Raw genomic sequence first — 18,756 nt, forward strand, 5'->3', positions numbered from 1 at the left:
AGCCTTCCATTAGGAGGCATATAGTGATGTTTGTCTCTTTCAATAATTTATCAAGTACTGATATGTACAGTTTAAAATTAGGGGCTGGGAAGGTGGCTCAGTGGTAGAGTGCTTTGTCTTTCATGCATGAAGCCCTGGGTTCAATTCCTCAGCACCACATAAGCAGAAAAAGCCAGAAGTGGCACTGTGGCTCAAGTGGTAGAGTGTGAGCCTTGAGCTGAAGATCTGAGGGACAGTGCCCAGGCCGAGTTCAGACCCCATGGCCAGCTAAAATAAAATAAAATAGGCAGCCACTGTGGCCATTGAACATATAAGACATGACTAGTTTGAATAAGGATGTGCTGTATAAAAATATACATTGATTTAAAACTCTGTGAAATATATCCAGGCGCTGGTGGCTTATGCCGGTAATCCTAGCTACTTAGGAAGCTGAGATCTGAGGATCCCGGTTCAAAGCCAACCTGCAGGAAAGTACATGAGACTGTCAAGGGGCTTGAACTCTTGAGCCTGGGTGCTGTCCCTGAGCTCTTCAGCTCAAGTCCCAGTGCTCTACCACTTCAGCCACAGCTCCACTTCCAGGTTTCTGGTGATTAATTGGAGATAAGAGGCTCTTGGAGGGGCTGGGAAGGTGGCTCAGTGCTAGAGCGCTTGCCTTGCATGTGTGAAGTCCTGGGTTCGATTCCTCAGCACCACATAAGCAAAAAGAAAAAAGCTGGAAGTGGCGCTGTGGCTCAAGTGTTAGAGCGCTAGCCTTGAGCTGAAGAGCTGAGGGACAGCGCCCAGGCCCAGAGTTCAGGCCCACGACTGGGCCAAAAAAAACAGAAACAAAAACAGTCTCTTGGACTTTCCTGCCGGGGCTGGCTTTGAACTAAGATCCTCAGATCTCAGCCTTTTGAGTAGCTAGAATTACAGAAGTGAGCCACCAGCACCAGGCCCGTGAGACTCATCTCTCTCTCTCTCTCTCTCTCTCTCTCTCTCTCTCTCTCTCTCTCTCTCTCTCTCTCTCTCTCTCTCTCTCTCTCATAAAATACATAAAATATAAAACTAGGGGCTGGGAAGTTGGCTCTGGTAGAGCACTTGCCTCGCCATGCATGAGGCCTTGGGTTCAATTCCTCAGCACCACATAAGCAGGAAAAAAAAGCTGGAAGTGGCACTGTGGCTCAAGTGGTAGGGTGCTAGCCTTGAGCTGAAGAGCTGAGGGACTGACAGCACCCAGGCCCAGAGTTTAGCCCCCACAACCAACAAAAAAAAATTAAATATAAATATGAAAATATACGTTGATGAAAGTACTTAGTAAAAAGAATGCAGAATTTAAACAATTTATAATTATTTTAAATGTCAGTACTTTTGCATATATAGGATTAAAAGTATAAAATTTAGAAAAATTAAAAGATAAAGCCCAGCACTTGAGAAGCTAAGGTAGGACAATTTAGTTCAAATCCAGCCTAGGCTACCCAGCAATACTGTCTTATAAATCAACATCCAGGGGAGAGAGAGAGAGAGAGAGAGAGACAGATAGACACACACATATCCAACAAGACAAAGTTGAAAAGATTTTGAATTGATGGTATATTTAGAAAATAAAATGTATATATATATATATATATATATATATTCCTTAAAGTTGGAAAATACAATTAAAAGGCAACTGTAAACCGATACCCAGAATATATACATACACACACATATATCATAGGAAATTTTAACACGTCATTACTTTCCTGAGAATGACTTAATGCATAAACTTTTCTGCTCTCACAGAGTTGATGAGCAAAAATGCAAATGTGGGGGCAATCTACCCCTTGCTCTCTTAACAGTACACCTTTGAATTTTAGGGACAGTTTCATTTTCATGACAGTTTCATTCATCAGCCTTTCTCCAGTTTCCAGATCCTGGAATCAAGATATTCATTTTGGGAAAAAACTAAGTTACGGATTTTATTTTGTAACATTTAGACTTAAAGAGGTTGTGGAGCCACTCAGGGCAGGGATTTGAACTGATGCCATCTTTGCACGTGTGTGTGTGTGTGTGTCTTTGCACGTGTGTGTGTGTGTGTGTGTGTGTGTGTGTGTGTAGTCCTGGGCTGTGTCATCATTGAGGGAATCTGAGCCTCCCAGGATAGTTTGTTTTAAAGAAAGGGACAAGATATTTCACACACACACACACACACCCGTGTTTAAGTTTTTTTTTTTTGGTCCGGTCGTGGGGCCTGAACTCTGGGCCTGGGCGCTGTCCCTCAGCTCTTCAGCTCAAGGCAAGCACTCTACCACGAGCCACAGCGCCACTTCTGGCTTTTTTTTCTTATGTGGTGCTGAGGAATCGAACCCAGAGCCTCAAGCATGCAAGGCAAGCACTCTACCACTGAGCCACCTTCCCAGCCCCCGTGTTTAAGTTTTGAAAAGAAAAAAAAATCCCTGTGCGAGGAAACAAATACAGAAAACAACCAGGGGTCCAGGTGTCCTTCTTTCGTCTCCCAGGTAACCGCCTCCTGCTTCTCCCGCGCACCTCGATGACGTCGCGCGGCGAGGCTCTCTGACGTTAAGGTTTCCGGCCTACCATCTTTGTGCCTGGCAAATTGGGTTTTGCGCAGTGTAGACCTAAAGAAAGAATCGTGACGGGCAGGAAACCATTACAACCGCTCCCGGGCTGTGCTCTCCGACTGCTGCCGCCACCCCCGCCCTCGCCCCTGGTGAGTTTCGGGCGGCTGTTTTTGGGGTGTGTCCCTAATTGATGGGAAGGAAGGGGAACCCCGGGGGGCTGGGCCGCTGACCGGGCGGGGCTGGATCCTGGAAACGAGACGGTTGAGGATGGGGGCAGCGTCGGGGTGACCGTTGTGAGGAGGAAGGTCGGCGGGGGGCCGTCCCCGCTGCCTGCCGCCCGGGTGGGAGCAGGGAGGGAGTGCTCAGGGTGGCCGCGGGGGCTGGGGGTGCCCTGGAGGGAAGAGTGGGCTTCCGAGTTGGGGCTTTCTTGGCCGGAGGGCGGAGGCCAGGGGTGTGGCGGGTCGAGGCCAGAGTGGAGGCCGAGGGCAGCCCTTCCCCTTTCCGGGTGGTTCCCGAGGGACAGGGAGGTGTCCAGCGAACAGAAGGGGGAAAAAAGGGGTCCCCAACCCTTTGCCCCCAGAACTTGAGGTTTGGAGGCACCCCTGTCTCTTTGCTATCTGATAGGAGGATGAAGAACACACCCCGAGGGTCTGTGATCATCTGGGGGAAGGAAGAGGGCTTCCTTGACACCTCGAGCCTGGCCAGAACTAACCTCCATAATTGACCCGAAGGGAGAGTGGAGGAAGTCTTTTTCTTTTTCTTCCTTCCCCCTCCTCCTCCCCCCTCCCCCCCCCTCCCGGGTCTCGCAGTAACTGACTAGTTTGGGAAAGCCTTTAGATTCCATTAGAAGTAAAAAAACTAGAATTTCCTGTTTTTGTTTTTTTGGTTTTTTTCCCCAAATTTGCATTCGGAGAATGTGTGCTGGTTTGTTTTCAAAACACTTCTTAATTTGGCTTTTATTGAACTCATTTACTCGGCTTCGTTACGAAGTACTGGGAAATGTGGCCTGGTCCGTCATTAGACTTTTGACATTTAGAAAGAAAAGCGCTTTTTTAACTGCCTAACACTGTTGTAACGGTTGTTTAAAAGGAAGAGTAAAGAAAATGTTATTAGCTCTGAAAGGTTGGATGACTAAGAAAGAAGGTGGTGTCAATATGGAACAATTTAAATTATTAATTACCTTCCTTGTACAGTTCTATTGCTTAGCCTCAGGGTGCACTTGCAAAGTAATAATAGAAAGCAGCTGTACAAGAAACACTTTCCAGTGATGACTAAGCTGGTGGCAAGGTGAGAGCCATTTCAGGTATCTTAACAACTAGAACTCCTGGAGAACCAGAAAGGATAGTGTGTCCTGCGACAGGCCCCCTGGAAGTTGGGTGATAAAATTAATATAAAGCAAACATTTTAAGAGACTCAAGCAGGTTCATTTCTCCTATGTGATTTTTTTTCTTTTTTAAAAGATCACTATTTTAGATGATCACAATTGAGGGACAGATTTGAACTCAGTGAAACAAGGAGTATTTAGACAGAACACAGTCTTCTCAGGCTGGCTTGGTATTTCATTAACAGTTGGATGTAAAACTGTTGAGCCCTTTTTTCAGAATGATACTATATTAACAATAACTTATAGTCATGTTTAAATAAAAGGAGATTTTTAGCTGTAAAATGTTTCATGATTTCTGATGAACTAAATAATACTTGGAAGATCCCATTGGTCTTTGTTACTGAATATTTGAATGAAAATGAGCTTAACACCTTTAAGACTTGTAATAAAAAGCTGCTTTACTATTTGCCTGACTTTGGGCAGTTTCTTACTATGACCACTGAACTGTGCTTTAGGCTTATGTGCAAAAATGGACAATTTACCAGAGCCATTTGAAATTAAGACACTATTTTTTAAAAAAAAATTATACTACTAAACTGTTAATCTTGTTTCTCATTGAGGAACTGGATGGAGGACGGAATTGAAGGAGAGGAGGGACTTTCACAACCTATATTTGGCAGAAACTAGGTTATGTTAAATCTAGATATATAATCCTGTCCAGGGCAACCTTCTGTGAAATATAGTGACATCACACTTTATGCTAGGACAAATAAGTGATTATGTGCTTTGACTGGGGCAGCTTTATTGTTTAACAATGTCCCTAGTGCATACAATCCATCAGTCAGAACAGCCAGGGAGTACTTTTCAGGTTTGGGTTTGATTTGGTAGAAAGGTAGTAGAGTTCAAATTCTATTACGGCTTTATTTCTATTCTAGGCTCTTCTGAGGAACATTACTTCTCTTGTCTCTCAGAAGAACTTTTATTCTTGAGGCGCTTCAGTAAATTATTAATATTTTAGATTTTTTATTTGATGGTATTGGAGGTTTGAACTCAGGTCCTCCTAGGGTTCAGGAACTCAGTGCTTACTAGGCAGGTACTATAAGAATAATTTTTCTTAGCAAATTATATTTTCTTTGGCTTCATCCTGACCATGCTTTCTGAACCTTTTAGTCAAGGCATCAGTTTTTACCTTCCTAAATTTAGAAAATATGGCTATTCTTGTATCTGGCAAATGTTGGGTACACTTTATTTTAAAAATATGTATGCAAAGGTTTTTGAGGTGAAATTTTTATAAAAACCGTTTTAAGATGGACGATTCAGTGGCCTTTAGGAAATTCAGAGTGTATAACCATCTTCTCTTGCTTTTTATTTAGATTATTTTCATCTTTCTTGGAGAGTTAATTTTGTTTTGTTTTTTGTTCCTATACTGGGGCTTGAACTCAGGGCCTTTTGGATTTTTCACTCACAGCTGGAGCTCTACCACTTGAGCCACACCTCCACTTCCAGCTTTTTGGTGGTAATTGGAGATAAACCCATGGACTTTTCCACTTGGTCTGGCTTTGAATCCTGGTTCTCATATCATAGCCACCTGAGTAGCAAGTATTACAGGCATGAGCTACCAGCCTGGGCATTGATTCTTCTGGCTTAAAGCAGAGACTAACTTGTTATAATGTTTCTCTGACAATATAGATAGGGAATATTTTTATTTACTTTTTTTTTTTTGCAAGTCCTGGGGCTTGAACTCAGGACCTGGGCACTGTCCCTGAATTGCTTTTGCTTAAGGCTAGCACTCTACCACTTGAGCCACAGCACCACTTCTGGCTTTTTCTGTTTATGTGGTACTGAGGTATCGAACCCAGGACTTCATGCATGCTAAGCAAGCTGTCTACCACTGAGCCACATTCCTGAATATTTCTTTGTAATTTTTTCCATGGTGTCAGCTAAGAGTTATGTTTTCTTCTCTTTTATTTTTTGTGTCTTTTTTTGCTGGGGGAGGGCAGGTTTTTAACCTGCTATGCAAATTCTCTTACCACTGAGCTACATCCCTTGCCTGTCTGTCCCTGTGCCTCTCTGGCTGTCCTTAAAAAAAAAACAACAACAACTGTGAAACAGGAGGATTGAACCTAGGCCATCTAATAAACCAGGGACTGAGATGATGTCACTGATCTGCATCCCCAGTATTTTTATTTACTTTTGAAATGATCTCAATACATTACCCCAGGCTGGACCTTGAAATTACAATCTTCCTGCCCCAGCTTGCCCAGTAGCTGGGTCTGTTTTTTTTTTTAGAGCAGAAAGTCTTGGTTTAAGATCTGTGTTTTCAACTTCTAAAGATATTTGATACTCCTTTCTTCCCTAATATTTTTGGGTTGGGTACATTATTTTATTTTTTTGTGGGTCGCAGGTCATGAACTTTGGGCCAGGGGTGCTGTCCCTGAGCTCCTCAGCTCAAGGCTAGCACTCTACCACTTGAGCCACAACGCCACTTCTGGTTTTCTGGTGATTAATTGGACATAAGAGTCTCAGACTTTCCTGGCTGGCTTTGAATCATGATCCTCAGATCTCAGCCTCCTGAGTGGCTAGGATTACAGGCATGAGCCACTGGCACCTGATTGGGGTACATTATTCTCTAAGATAAAATTCTCCCAACAAACAGGACAAATATATGCTTTAAATTGAAATTTGTTAGGAGAGATATTGAAATAGCGTAACTGCTAATAAAGTCATGACTTAAGAATTAGGGTATTTTATTATTTAACAGAATGTGATGAAAATTCTTATTAAGAATTTAATGTGGGTATGTCTGTCTGTCTATCTATCTATCTATCTATCTATCTAATCTATCCATAGATAGATATATATGAGAACTTCAGAGAACAAAATAATTTCATGCACTTTTTGTGAGAAACTGGGTGAAAATTTCCAAGAAAATTCTGTTTTTAAATCCTAAGCAAGTTTTAAAAGTTTTGATAGGGCTGGGAAGGTAGCTCAGTGGTAGAGTGCTTGCCTTGCATGCATGAGGCCCTGGGTTCCATTCCTCAGCACCATATAAGCAAAAAGAAAAAAGCGGGAAGTGGCGCTGTGGCTCAAGTGGTAGAGCGCTAGCCTTGAGCTGAAGAGCTGAGGGACAGTGCCCAGGCCCAGAGTTCAGGCCCACGACCGGAAAAAAAAAAAATAATAAATAAAAGTTTTGATGATCTTCTAGTACTTAAAATGGCATAATATCCTAGACAGACCATAATGGACCCTCCTCAGGCTCTAGTAATCATTTCTATATATTGGTTTTTCAGCTTGCACAGGTAAATTCATAGATGATTTCAGACTTATTCCAAATGTTTATTATTATTATTATTTTGGGTCCGGTCGTGGGCCTGAACTCTGGGCCTGAGTGCTATCCCTCAGTTCTTCAGCTCAAGGCTAGCACTCTACCACTTGAGCCACAGCGCCACTTCCAGCTTTTTTCTTTTTGCTTATGTGGTGCTGAGGAATGGAACCCAGGACCTCATGCATGCAAGGCAAGCGCTCTACCACTGAGCCACCTTCCCAGCCCTCCAAATGTTTATTATATGAAGATCTCCTCCAAGAGTCTATTCCATATTTAGTTTACAATGTGAATGGATTAAATGATTATAGTACTCTGAATTTTTGCTACAAAGTCATTATGAAAATGTTGTATAAGTCAAGTCTTTCTTACAGATTAACTTTAATTATCCAGGATAGAAATTATTATTATTATTGTTGTTGGTAGTGGGGCTTGAACTCTGGGCTTGGGTGTTGTCCCTCAGCTCTTCAGCTCAAGGCGAGTGCTCTACCACTTGAGCCACAGTGCCACTTCCTCTGTATTTTATAATGATATAAAATCATTGGTTGTGAAGCAGTTGAAGTCAGTCATGGTATTGGCACATTTTTTCTTAGAAGGTAATTTAGGTTCTGGTACAACTTAAAGAACTATTGTATTAGCCAGGTGCTGGTGGCTGTACTCCTAGCTACTCAGAAGACTGAGATCTGAGGATTGCAGTTTGAAGTCAGCTTGGGCAGTTAACCACCAGAAAACCAGAAGTGGCTCTGTGGCTCAAAGTGGTAGAGTGATAGCCTTGAGTGAAAAAGCTCAGTGCCCCAGTTCCCAAGTTCAAGTGCCCAGGCCCTGAGTTCAAGCCCCATTCCAAAAAAAAATCTGTCTTCCTTCCTTCCTTCCTTCCTTCCTTCCTTCCTTCCTTCCTTCCTTCCTTCCTTCCTTCCTTCCTTCCTTCCTTCCTTCCTTCCTTCCTTCCTTCCTTCCTTCCTTCCTTTCTTTCTTTCTTTCTTTCTTTCTTATATATATAATTATCAGGATCTAGAGAAATAAGTAATAAATGGCAGTTTGAAAAGATATCAAATTAATCTTCTTTCCATTAGATTTTGCAAGAAGCACATTGTAAAGATCATTTCACTTTTTTTTTGGGGGGGGGGGCGGTCGTGGGGCCTGAACTCTGGGCATGGGCACTGTTCTTCAGCTCTTCAGCTCAAGGCTAGCACTCTACCACTTGAGCCACAGCGCCACTTCCGGCTTTTTCCTTTTTGCTTACGTGGTGCTGAGGAATCGAACCCAGGGCCTTGAGCATGCAAGGCAAGCACTCTACCACTGAGCCACCTTCTCAGCCCTCATTTTACTTTTTTTAAAAACCAGTCCTGGGACTTGAACTCAAGGCCTGGGCAGTGTCCCGGAGCTTCTTTTGGTCAAGGCTAGCACTCTACCACTTGAGCCACAGCACCACTTCTGGCTTTTTCTGTTTGTGTAGTATTGAGGAATCAAACCCAGGGCTTCATGCATGCTAGACAAGCACTTTTACAATTAAGCCACATTCCCAGCCAAAGATCATTTTAAACCAGACTCACTTCATATTTTAGGTTTGTTTGGCTCATTTTCCCTTTCTTTACTTACAATGATTATTTTTTTTTGATAATTGGTCTTTTTTTTCCCCCTCTAAGCTCCATTCATTATTTTATTATTTTCAAATATGTTATCATTTGAATTTACACACTTTTTTTTTTTTTGTGAACATACTGTACAGAGGGGTTACAATTACATAGGCAGGATAATGCGTACATTTCTTATCAAGCCTCCTCCTTTGTTTACCCTTCACATCCCTTCCCAGCCTCCCCCCACCCCCCACCCAATTCTCCCCCCATACCCCTCCCCCCCCAACCCCCCCCCCAACGTTGTAAAGCTCGTTTTTGACATGACAACTTGTACTTCTCATTGTTGCAACAGGTCCACCTGTATCCTTAAACGACTTGTTTTTCCCCATCTCCTCCACAAGTTATACTGACATCAAATATAGTGAAAGCAGGGGTTATACTGTGGGGGAGGGACATACAAAGCAACAAAGAGATAATCTTATAAATGCGTTATTGCATACTTTTTTGTGGGTGTGTGTGCTTGCTTTAGGACTTGAACTCAGGGCCCCATGCTCTTGCTTAGTTAGCATGTGGCTGGAGCTCTACTAACTATATCACACTTCCAGTTTCTGCTTTTGTTTGCTGGTTCACAGATTTGTCTACCCAAGCTGGCTCCATAAAGGTCTCATCTTCCTAAGTAGCTAGGTTGTTTGTTGTTGTTGTTGTTCTTTTTGTTTTTTTGGGTCCGGTCGTGGGGCCTGAACTCTGGGCCTGGGCACTGTCCCTCAGTTCTTCAGCTCAAGGCTAGCGCTCTACCACTTGAGCCACAGTGCCACTTCTGGCTTTTTTTTCTTTTTGCTTATGTGGTGCTGAGGAATCGAACCCAGGGCCTCATGCATGCAAGGCAAGCGCTCTGCCACTGAGCCACTTTCCCAGCCCCAGTAGCTAGGTTTTTAAGTGTGAGCCACCAGCACCAACTGAGTTTGCCATTGATTATTGCTTGTTATATTGACCTGATAATAATGAGTACCAGATATCTCACCTGAAAGTTAATAAAAAAGCATTATTGATGATGGTGTAATTGAGAAAGATACACTTTTTTTTTTAGTACAGAGAAATGTCATTTAATGAAAATTGAACATATTTAAAGAGTTAAGTACTTTGGACACTGTCTAAAACATCATCTTATGATTTGGGGGGGTGGGAATGTAACCAGACCATTTTATCTTTATTTTGTTTATTTAAGTAGTGGAGACACAAATCCACAGAATAAATTCTCTTGGGAATTAAGGCAGAAGAATTAGGGTTGTTGTTCAACCATTTTGGAAAGTAGTATGGAGGTTCCTCAAAAGACTCCACATAGAGCTCCCCTATGACCCAGCAGTCCCACCTTTGGGCATTTACCCAAATGTTTACAAACAAGAACACACTAAAGCTACCAGCACGACTATGTTTATTGCAGCACTATTTACTATAGCTAAGATATGGAACCAACCTAGATGCCCTTCAGTAGATGAATGGATCAAGAAAATGTGGTATATATACACAATGGAATTCTATGCCTCCATCAGAAAGAATGACATTGCCCCATTTGTTAGGAAATGGAAAGGCTTGGAAAAAATTAATATTAAGTGAAGTAAGCCAGGCCCAAAGAAACATAGGTCCCATGGTTTCCCTTATTTGCAATATCTAGTATATGTCTGAGTCAAGCAGAAAAGGTCAGATAAGGTGATGTTAGGGAAATGAACCCTAGGATATGTATTGAAATGTTTTTTTTCTTTCATGCGATTGTTTCTAACTCATTTATAAGATTATTTTTTTGTTGCTTTGTATGTCCCTCCCCCACAGTATAACCCCTGCTTTCACTGTATTTCTTGTTGGTATACTTTGTGGAGGGGAAGGGGAAAAACAAATCATTTAAATAGGGATACAGGTGGACCCATTGCAACAGTGAGATGTACAAGTTGTTATGTTGAAAACGAATTTTACAACTTTGGTGGGGGCGGAGCGGGGAGGATTGGGTGGAGGGGCGGGAGGAGGATGGGAAGGGATGGGAAGGGGAAACAAAGGAGGAGGCTACAATGCTTGATAAGAAATGTACTCATTATCTTGCCCATGTAATTGTAATCCCTCTTTACAGTATTTTTACAATAAAAAAATTATTTTGAAGAAAAAAAAGAATTAGGGTTGAGGTTGAGATCTATATCTAATTCTATCTTTCCCTCCCCACACACCCTTGGGTCTTGCTGTAGTTTGGGCTCAAACTGGGAAGGGAGTACAGTTTGGAAGAGATCTGCCAAACAACCTTTTTCTTACCTTAAATGTTTGGGTGAATAGTTGAAAATATTTTACAAGGAATGGTAACTTTTGTCCTTGGAGAGATAATAGTGGATAAAAAATCACAAAGTAGTTGGGCACTGGTGACTCATGCCTGTAAACCTAACTGCTCAGGAGGCTGAGATCTAAGGATCCTGGTTCAAAGTCAGTCTGGGCAAGAAAGTCCATGAGACTCTTCTCTCCAATTAGCCACCAGAAAAACCGGAACTGTTGCTGTAGCTCAAAGTGGTAGAGCTCTAGGCTTGAGCAAAATAGCCCAGGGACAGCACTGAGGCCCTTAGGACTTAAACCCGCCCCCCCCCCCCCCCAAAAAAAAAAAAGAAGGAAAAAAAAGTCACAAATCCATAATATTGCATGGAATAAGTATTGCATTTGATTTGGCCTTTAGACTTTGTTCCTGTTTGCTCCTGGAGGCAGGGGGGTTATCTTTTGTTTTCTGTGTATCTTGAATTACCAGTATTGATGATAGGAAGAAGCCCTCATTTTTTAATGCAGAAATTCTGAAATATAAAATTTTAAGCTAGCCAGGCGCTGGTGGCTCACGCCTGTAATCCTAGCTACTCAGGAGGCTGAGATCTGAGGATCAAGGTTCAAAGCCAGCCCGGGCAGGAGAGACCGTGAGTCTTCTATCTCCAATAAACCACCAGAAAACTGGAAGTGGCGCTGTAGCTCAAGTGGTAGAGCGCTCGCCTTGAGCTGAAGAGCTGAGGGACAGCGCCCAGGCCCAGAGTTCAAGCCCCAAGACTGACCAAAAAAAAAAAAATTTAAGCTAGCTGAATTTGTGTGTGTATGTGTGTGTGTTTCCTGGAGTGCATTTTGTCTTTTTTTTGGGGGGGGGGGGGGCGTCCGGTCGTGGGACCTCAACTCTGGGCCTGGGCGCTGTCCCTCAGCACTTCAGCTCAAGGCTAGCGCTCTACCACTTGAGCCACAGGGCCACTTCCAGCGTTTTCTGCTTATGTGGTGCTGAGAATTGAACCCAGGGCCTCATGCATGCAAGGCGAGCATTCTACCATTAAGCCACCTTCTCAGCCCCTCCTGGAGTGCATTTTGATAAAACTGAATGTCTTAAAAATTAATTGGGGGTTGGAAATGTAGCTTAGTGGTAGAGTGTTTGCTTAGCATTTATGAAGCCCTGGCTCGATTCCTCAGTACCACATAAACAGAAAAAGCCAGAATGGTGCTGTGGCTCAAGTGGTAGCGTGCTAGCCTTAAGCAAAACAACTCAGGGACAGTGCCCAGGTCCTGAGTTCAAGCCCCAGGATTGGCAAAAATAAATAATAGCAATATGCCTTGCTGGAGATATATATATATATATACATATACATATATATGTGTGTATATATACACACATATACATACATGTATACACATACATAATTAGGATAAAGACATTCTTTTCTCTTGCCATAGGTGCATGTTAAAGATCCAAAACCATGACTGACTCCAAGTACTTCACCACCAATAAAAAGGGTAAGTAGTAGAATTTCATCTCATCTTTTGACATTTTTCAAAAATTTCCCCAAGTAGAATGTTCCTGTTTCAGATATGCTACAAATTCTACATATAAGTGTATCTGAGTAAGTTATTACAGTATAGAGTTTTCATTTATTTTGCAGTGCTAGGGACTTCACATATGCTAGGCAAGTGCTCCACTCATGAGCAATGACTTCTAGCTCTTTTTTATTACTTTCATCTTTGTGATCAAAATATAACTAGTTTTTATATATGCTTATAGACTAGAACTAAGGATTCGTCTTGGGAAAGTCAAACCTGCCCTCTTCTGTAAAATCATTCCTAAATAGCTAATTTCTAGAAATCTGGTTGGCCCTTCTATCAAAGACAGATGAGTCCAGTTATTCTCCACTTACTGTACCCTTAGTTGAGCTTTGTATTCAGTAAGCCTCATAGTTACTGATGTATTCTGAGCATGACACCAACTGCTGTTCTTGTTTTTCTTTTGTTCTTCAGTAGCTTGTCTTGCTTCTCAGATGTATGTTTTCTCCTCTCCTCCAGTGGCTATATTTCAAATTTTCTGGCCCTGAATTCGACTTTCTTGTTTCTTTGTAGTATTTACTGGTACAATTGTCTCCATATTTAGCTGAGCTTACACACTACAGTCTGTATTGCACTAGTTAGTCAATATTGAGTATCTACAATGTACAGCTTGATGTTGGAGTTTTTGATTTAAGTATTAATTTAAATATTAAATTTCCTCCAAGTCAGAGTAGATATAGAAGACTCCTACTACACAAATCTTGGTTTATAAATATCATTTATCACTAAAAGGAACCAGAATTTCTTGGAGAAATAACTTCTAGGGTTGGTTGAGGAAATGTACAAGTTGGACATGAATATCTCATAAGTGCTCAAATGATAGGACATACCAAGGAGGAGCACCACAGCTTGAAATGGTCCCCACTTGTAAAATATGGATAATTTGAGTTGCAAAATAAGTGATCATGATGGATCATGTGGATCATGATCAGTGAATAATAAGACTATCAGCCAGGCACACTGGTGGCCCACATTTGTAATCCTAGCTACTCAGGAAGCTGAGATCTGAGGATCAACATTCAAGTCTAGTTTGGGCAGGAAAAGGACCTTTTTAAAATTATGCATAAAAGTTTGAGATTTAAAGATTGAGTCATTGCTAGATAAATACCATGTTTTTAAAAATGGATAGACTGTGTTCCTTTTGCTTCCTGCAACACCCACCAGAACTGCCACTGGAACATATTCTTTAAATTTATGCTCAGTACTGGAATAATTTCAGCTACATCCTGTTTTCATTCTGTAGCTCCTGCTGCTATTCACAGTTCAGACTTTCTGAAACCTGCTGTTTGTCCTTTATTCTTCCCAGAAGTCAATGAGGGGAGCTCTAAGAGCTAGACTTGGCAGCATGGGACGTGGTTAAAAAGGTGAATGACTCTTTGAAGACCCAGCTGTGCTATTTTGCAGCTGTTCATTAAACGAAATAGCTTTTTGTACTAATTTGCTTGCCTTTTAGGGATGGATATTGATGAAGCAAGCTTTTTTAGTTCTGAGTGTCTTTGTGTACAGTCATACTGGCAAATGAGATCTGGGTAAAATGAACTGGGAGACCAGTCTTCCCTTCTTCCTCTCGTTTTTTTTGGGGGAGGGTCCGGTCGTGGGGCCTGAATTTTGGGTCTGGACGCTGTCCCTCAGCTCTTTAGCTCAAGGCCAGCGCTCTACCACTTGAGCCACAGCACCACTTCCGCCTTTTTTTTTTTTGCTTATGTGGTGCTGAGGAACCAAACCCAGGGCCTCATGCATGCAAGGCAAGTGCTCTACCACTGAGCCACTTTCCCAGCCCTTCTTCCTCTCTTTTAAGAAGTTTTGACTCCAGCATTCTTAAGATAAGTGAGCCTTAAAATAATGGGAAGTCTCTAACATTTTATAAAACTAGGTCTGAACAGTAACTCAGGATTATGCCTTTAGAAATAACTCTGCTCTGTACTATTTTTCCCCCCCAGTCCTGCAGCTTAAACTCAGAGCCTGGGCACTGTCCCTGAGCTTCTTTTGCTCAAGGCTAGCACTCTACCACTTGAGCCATAGTGCCACTTCTGGCTTTTTCTGCTTATGTGGTACTGAGGAATCGAACCAAGGGCTTCATATATGCTAGGCAAGTACTCTACCACTAAGCCATATTCTCAGCCCTTGTATTATTCTTTTAACTTCATAATTTTTTGGGGGGGGGTGGGAGGAGAGGGGGTGGAGGGCCATTGGTCGTGGGTACTGTCCTTATGCTCTGTTTTTTTTTTTTTTTGCCAGACCTGCAGCTTGAACTCAGGGCCTGGGCACTGTCCCTGAGCTTCTTTTGCTCAAGGCTAGTGCTCTACCACTTGAGCCACAGTGCCACTTCTGACCTTTTCTGTTTATGTGGTGCTGAGGAATCAAATCCAGGGCCTCATGCATGCAAGGCAAGCACTCTGCCACTGAGCCACTGTCCAAGCCCTGTCCCTAGGCTCTTTTACTCAAGACTTGCACTCTGCCACTTTGAGCTACAACTCCACTTCTGGTTTTCTGGTGTTTATTTGGAGATAAGAGTCTCACAGACTTTCCTGCCCTAGGTTGGCTGTGGACCTCAGATCTCAGCCTACTGAGTAACTAAGATTATATGTGTGAACCACCAGCACCCAGCTTAATAATTATTCTTGATGGGCTGAGAAGGTGGCTCAGTGGTAGAGCGCTTGCCTTGCATGCCTGAGGCCCTGGGTTCGATTCCTCAGCACCACATAAGCAAGAAGAAAAAAAGCCAGAAGTGGCATTGTGGCTCAAGTGGTAGAGCGCTAGCCTTGAGCTGAAGAGCTGAGGGACAGCGCCCAAGCCCAGAGTTCAAGCCCCACGAACGGACCCAAAAAAAAAAATTATTCTTGTTACATTGCTTGGATAGGATAAGACTATAACCTTAGGGTGGGTTGGGAGGGATTAGAGCAATGATTAGAGCAAATGATTCATGATAGAGATCTCCTTGACATTCTGATTCAAGTCATTGTAAGTACTGATTCCTGTTATCCTGAGTAGAACATATATAATTGTTATCTTGAGGAGTGTGTGGCCAAGATTGGAACATCTGGATTCAAGGAATAGCTGGGCACTTGTGGCTCATGCCTATAATTCTAGCTACTCAGAAGGTTGAGATCCAAGGATTGCATTTCGAAGCTAGCCCAGGCAGGAATGTCTGTGAGATTCATCTTCAGTTAACCACCAAAAAGCTGGAAGTGAAGGTATGGGTCAAGTAGTAGAGCACCAGCTTTGAGCAAAAAAGCTAATAGATAGCACCCAGGTCTTGAGTTCAAACCCCAGTACTGGTAGCAAAAATGAATGAATGAATAAATAAATAATGAGACAAATGCAGATTTCTAAAACTGTTCCCTATCTACATTTACTTTGTTCTTAGGATCTTAAAATTTGGATGAAAATTATTCCTCAGTATTCTCTTCCTATTATATTTGATACATGAAATTTGCTTTTTTCTACCTTACGCGGGTCCTAAGCATCTTCACTGTATATTAAAGCTGTAATTTTAAAAGTTTTTAAAGCTTTTGGTGGTAACCTAATCAGTTACAATTCTAGTGCTGTGACATTTACCTAACGCATAACTTTTTTTTTTTTTTTGGTCAGACATAAAGCTTGAATTTAGGGCCTGTGTGCTATTCCTGAATTCTTTTGCTCAAGGCTAGTGCTCTACCACTTTGAGCTATAGAGCCACTTCTGGTTTTCTGATAGTTAACTGGAGATAAGAATTTCACATACTTTCCTGACTTGGCTGGTTTTGAATTTCAATCCTCAGATCTCAGCCTCTGAGTAAGTACCTAGGATTACAGTCATGAGTCACCAGCACTTGGCTCTGTAACTTTTTAATAATTTATTTCAGTTGCTGCCTTGCTCTCCTGGTGTTATTGCATAGTTCAATATTCTGTTCTAGTGGTCCTGGGATCTCAACCACCTCCGCTCATCTCTTGTAGGGGAAATCTTTGAATTAAAAGCTGAACTCAATAATGAAAAGAAAGAAAAGAGGAAGGAGGCTGTGAAGAAAGTCATTGCTGCTATGACTGTGGGAAAAGATGTGAGGTAAGAACATTTACTCCATCATTACTTTAGCGATACCCCTTTTAGGGCCTTTATTAATTGTACTTTAAAATCATAGACTTGTGGGGCATAGTGAAGCATGCTTATAGTCTCAGCTATTCAAGAGGCTGAGGTGGGAGTATTCCTCAGATCCAAGAGTTGGGGCACTACTTGGGCAACATAGTAGGTCTTAAAACCTAAAAGGTTTGTAGGCCAGGCGCTGGTGGCTCACGCCTGTAATCCTAGCTACGCAGGAGGCTAAGGAGATCACGGTTCAAAGCCAGCCCAGGCAGGAAAGACCGTGAGACTCTTATCTCCAATAAACCACCAGAAAACCAGAAGTGATGCTATAGCTCAAGTGGTAGTGTGCTAGCCTTGAGCTGAGAAGCTGAGGGACAGTGCCCAGGCCCAGAGTTCAAGTCCCACAACCAACAAAAAAAAGTTTGTTTCCCTGGAAATATCAGGTAGTATGGTGCTTTTATATTAATGCTCTGATTTAAGTGTTTGCTTTTATTAGAGCACTGATTTTGTTGCATTCAGACTTAGCCTAAAATCTGAGAGCTGGCACAGTTACAAATCTGTTGCATGAGATACTTTGATGATGATAAAAAAACATACTGTAAGTAAAAGCTCATATAATTAATTGGCTTAATCCAATGCCCACAGCTTTATAATTCTACATTTGCTTGTTGAATTGAAGATGATAATCAGTGCTAACAAAATTCATTTCGTCTTTTTTTGTTCATTTCTATAATTTAATGATCTTGAGATTCTTTCCCAGTATATATGAAGTCAAAATTGTCTTATAATACTTACATATTACTTGTCTTTTTTCCCATATTGATGTTTACACTGATGATGTGAATCAGTGGAGCATAAAATTGCCAGTGTCTCAATGTAAACCAAAGCAGTGGGGTTGGCCATTTGTCACTGTATTTTTTTTTTTTTTGTCGGTCGTGGGGCTTGAACTCTGGGCCTGGGCGCTGTCCCTCAGCACTTCAGCTCAAGGCGAGCGCTCTACCACTTGAGCTACAGCGCCACTTCCGGTTTTCTGGTGGTTTATTGGAGATAGGAGTCTCACGGTCTTTCCTGCCCGGGCTGGCTTTGAACCGCGATCCTCAGATCTCAGCCTCCTGAGTAGCTAGGATTACAGGCGTGAGCCACCAGCGCCCGGCTGTCACTGTATTTTTTCACCACCATGTCCTTACAAGACAAAAGGACTGCCCTTCATAACACATTGTACATTTATTTTCTTAAAACTTGAACTTTGGACCAAATAAGGTGGCTTATTTCTGTAATTCCATCTATACTCAGAGGAGATAGAAATCAGGAGGATCCTGATTTGAGGCCAGCCTAGGCAAAAAGACCCAATTTCAACAAACAAGCCTGGTATAGTCACACATGTCTGTAATCCTAGCTATGTAGGAAGCCTAGATAGGATGGCCAGCTTAGGATGGCCCCAACCTTAAGCTTCAGATCTGAAAAGTAACCAGAGTGAATAACGGATGGGGCGTACTTGAGTCAAAGCCCAGTAGTACTCTCCAACCCACAAAAATTTGAACCTTGAGTACAGTTCTTTTTAATATACTGTGATGATGAAATTGGATTTATGCATAAAGCTTATTTGTATTGTAAAGGATGATGATTAAGAAAAAAGCCCTGTGTGATTATTTGAATTGCAAATACCCTTATGTGAAAGAGTGATTGATAGAGGATGTTTAATTAGATTTTGGTATTTGGGGGACATTTGATCAAAGTGAACAAAATGAACCTGTTACTTCAAGGGAGAAATTTTGACAGATATATTTTGAACTTTAAAGTAAAAATTAGGGCTCTTAACTGGGCACTGGTGGCTCAAACCTGTAATCCTTGCTACTCAGGAGGCTGAGATCTGAGGATCGTGGTCTAAAGCCAGCCCTGGCAGGAAAGTCTGTGAGACATTTATCTCCAATAAACCACTGGAAAACTGGAAGTGGCGCTGTGGCTCAAGTGGTAGAGCACTCGCCTTGAGCTAAAAGCTAAGGGATGGCGCCCAAGCTCAGAGTTCCAGCCCCATGACCAACAACAACAACAACAAAAAATAAT

At 42.1% G+C, this 18,756-nt stretch overlaps 1 protein-coding gene across 2 annotated transcripts in view; it reads left to right on the forward strand.

Moving 5' to 3' along the window:
• Positions 1-2,545: 2,545 nt before the first annotated feature.
• The window catches only part of Ap2b1 (adaptor related protein complex 2 subunit beta 1), a 120,179-nt gene continuing 103,968 nt past the window's right edge, over positions 2,546-18,756 (forward strand). For both annotated transcript variants that reach the window (XM_042693795.1, XM_042693803.1), the window contains exons 1-3: positions 2,546-2,689; positions 12,490-12,549; positions 16,569-16,674. In XM_042693795.1, the coding sequence (XP_042549729.1) occupies positions 12,513-12,549; positions 16,569-16,674 (143 nt within the window). In that variant the 5' untranslated portion in view covers positions 2,546-2,689; positions 12,490-12,512. The remainder of the gene's footprint in view (positions 2,690-12,489; positions 12,550-16,568; positions 16,675-18,756) is intronic.

Source organism: Dipodomys spectabilis, unplaced genomic scaffold (assembly GCF_019054845.1).
Source record: "Dipodomys spectabilis isolate Male_0828 unplaced genomic scaffold, ASM1905484v1 ptg000004l, whole genome shotgun sequence".
NCBI classification, from domain to species: Eukaryota; Metazoa; Chordata; class Mammalia; order Rodentia; family Heteromyidae; genus Dipodomys; species Dipodomys spectabilis.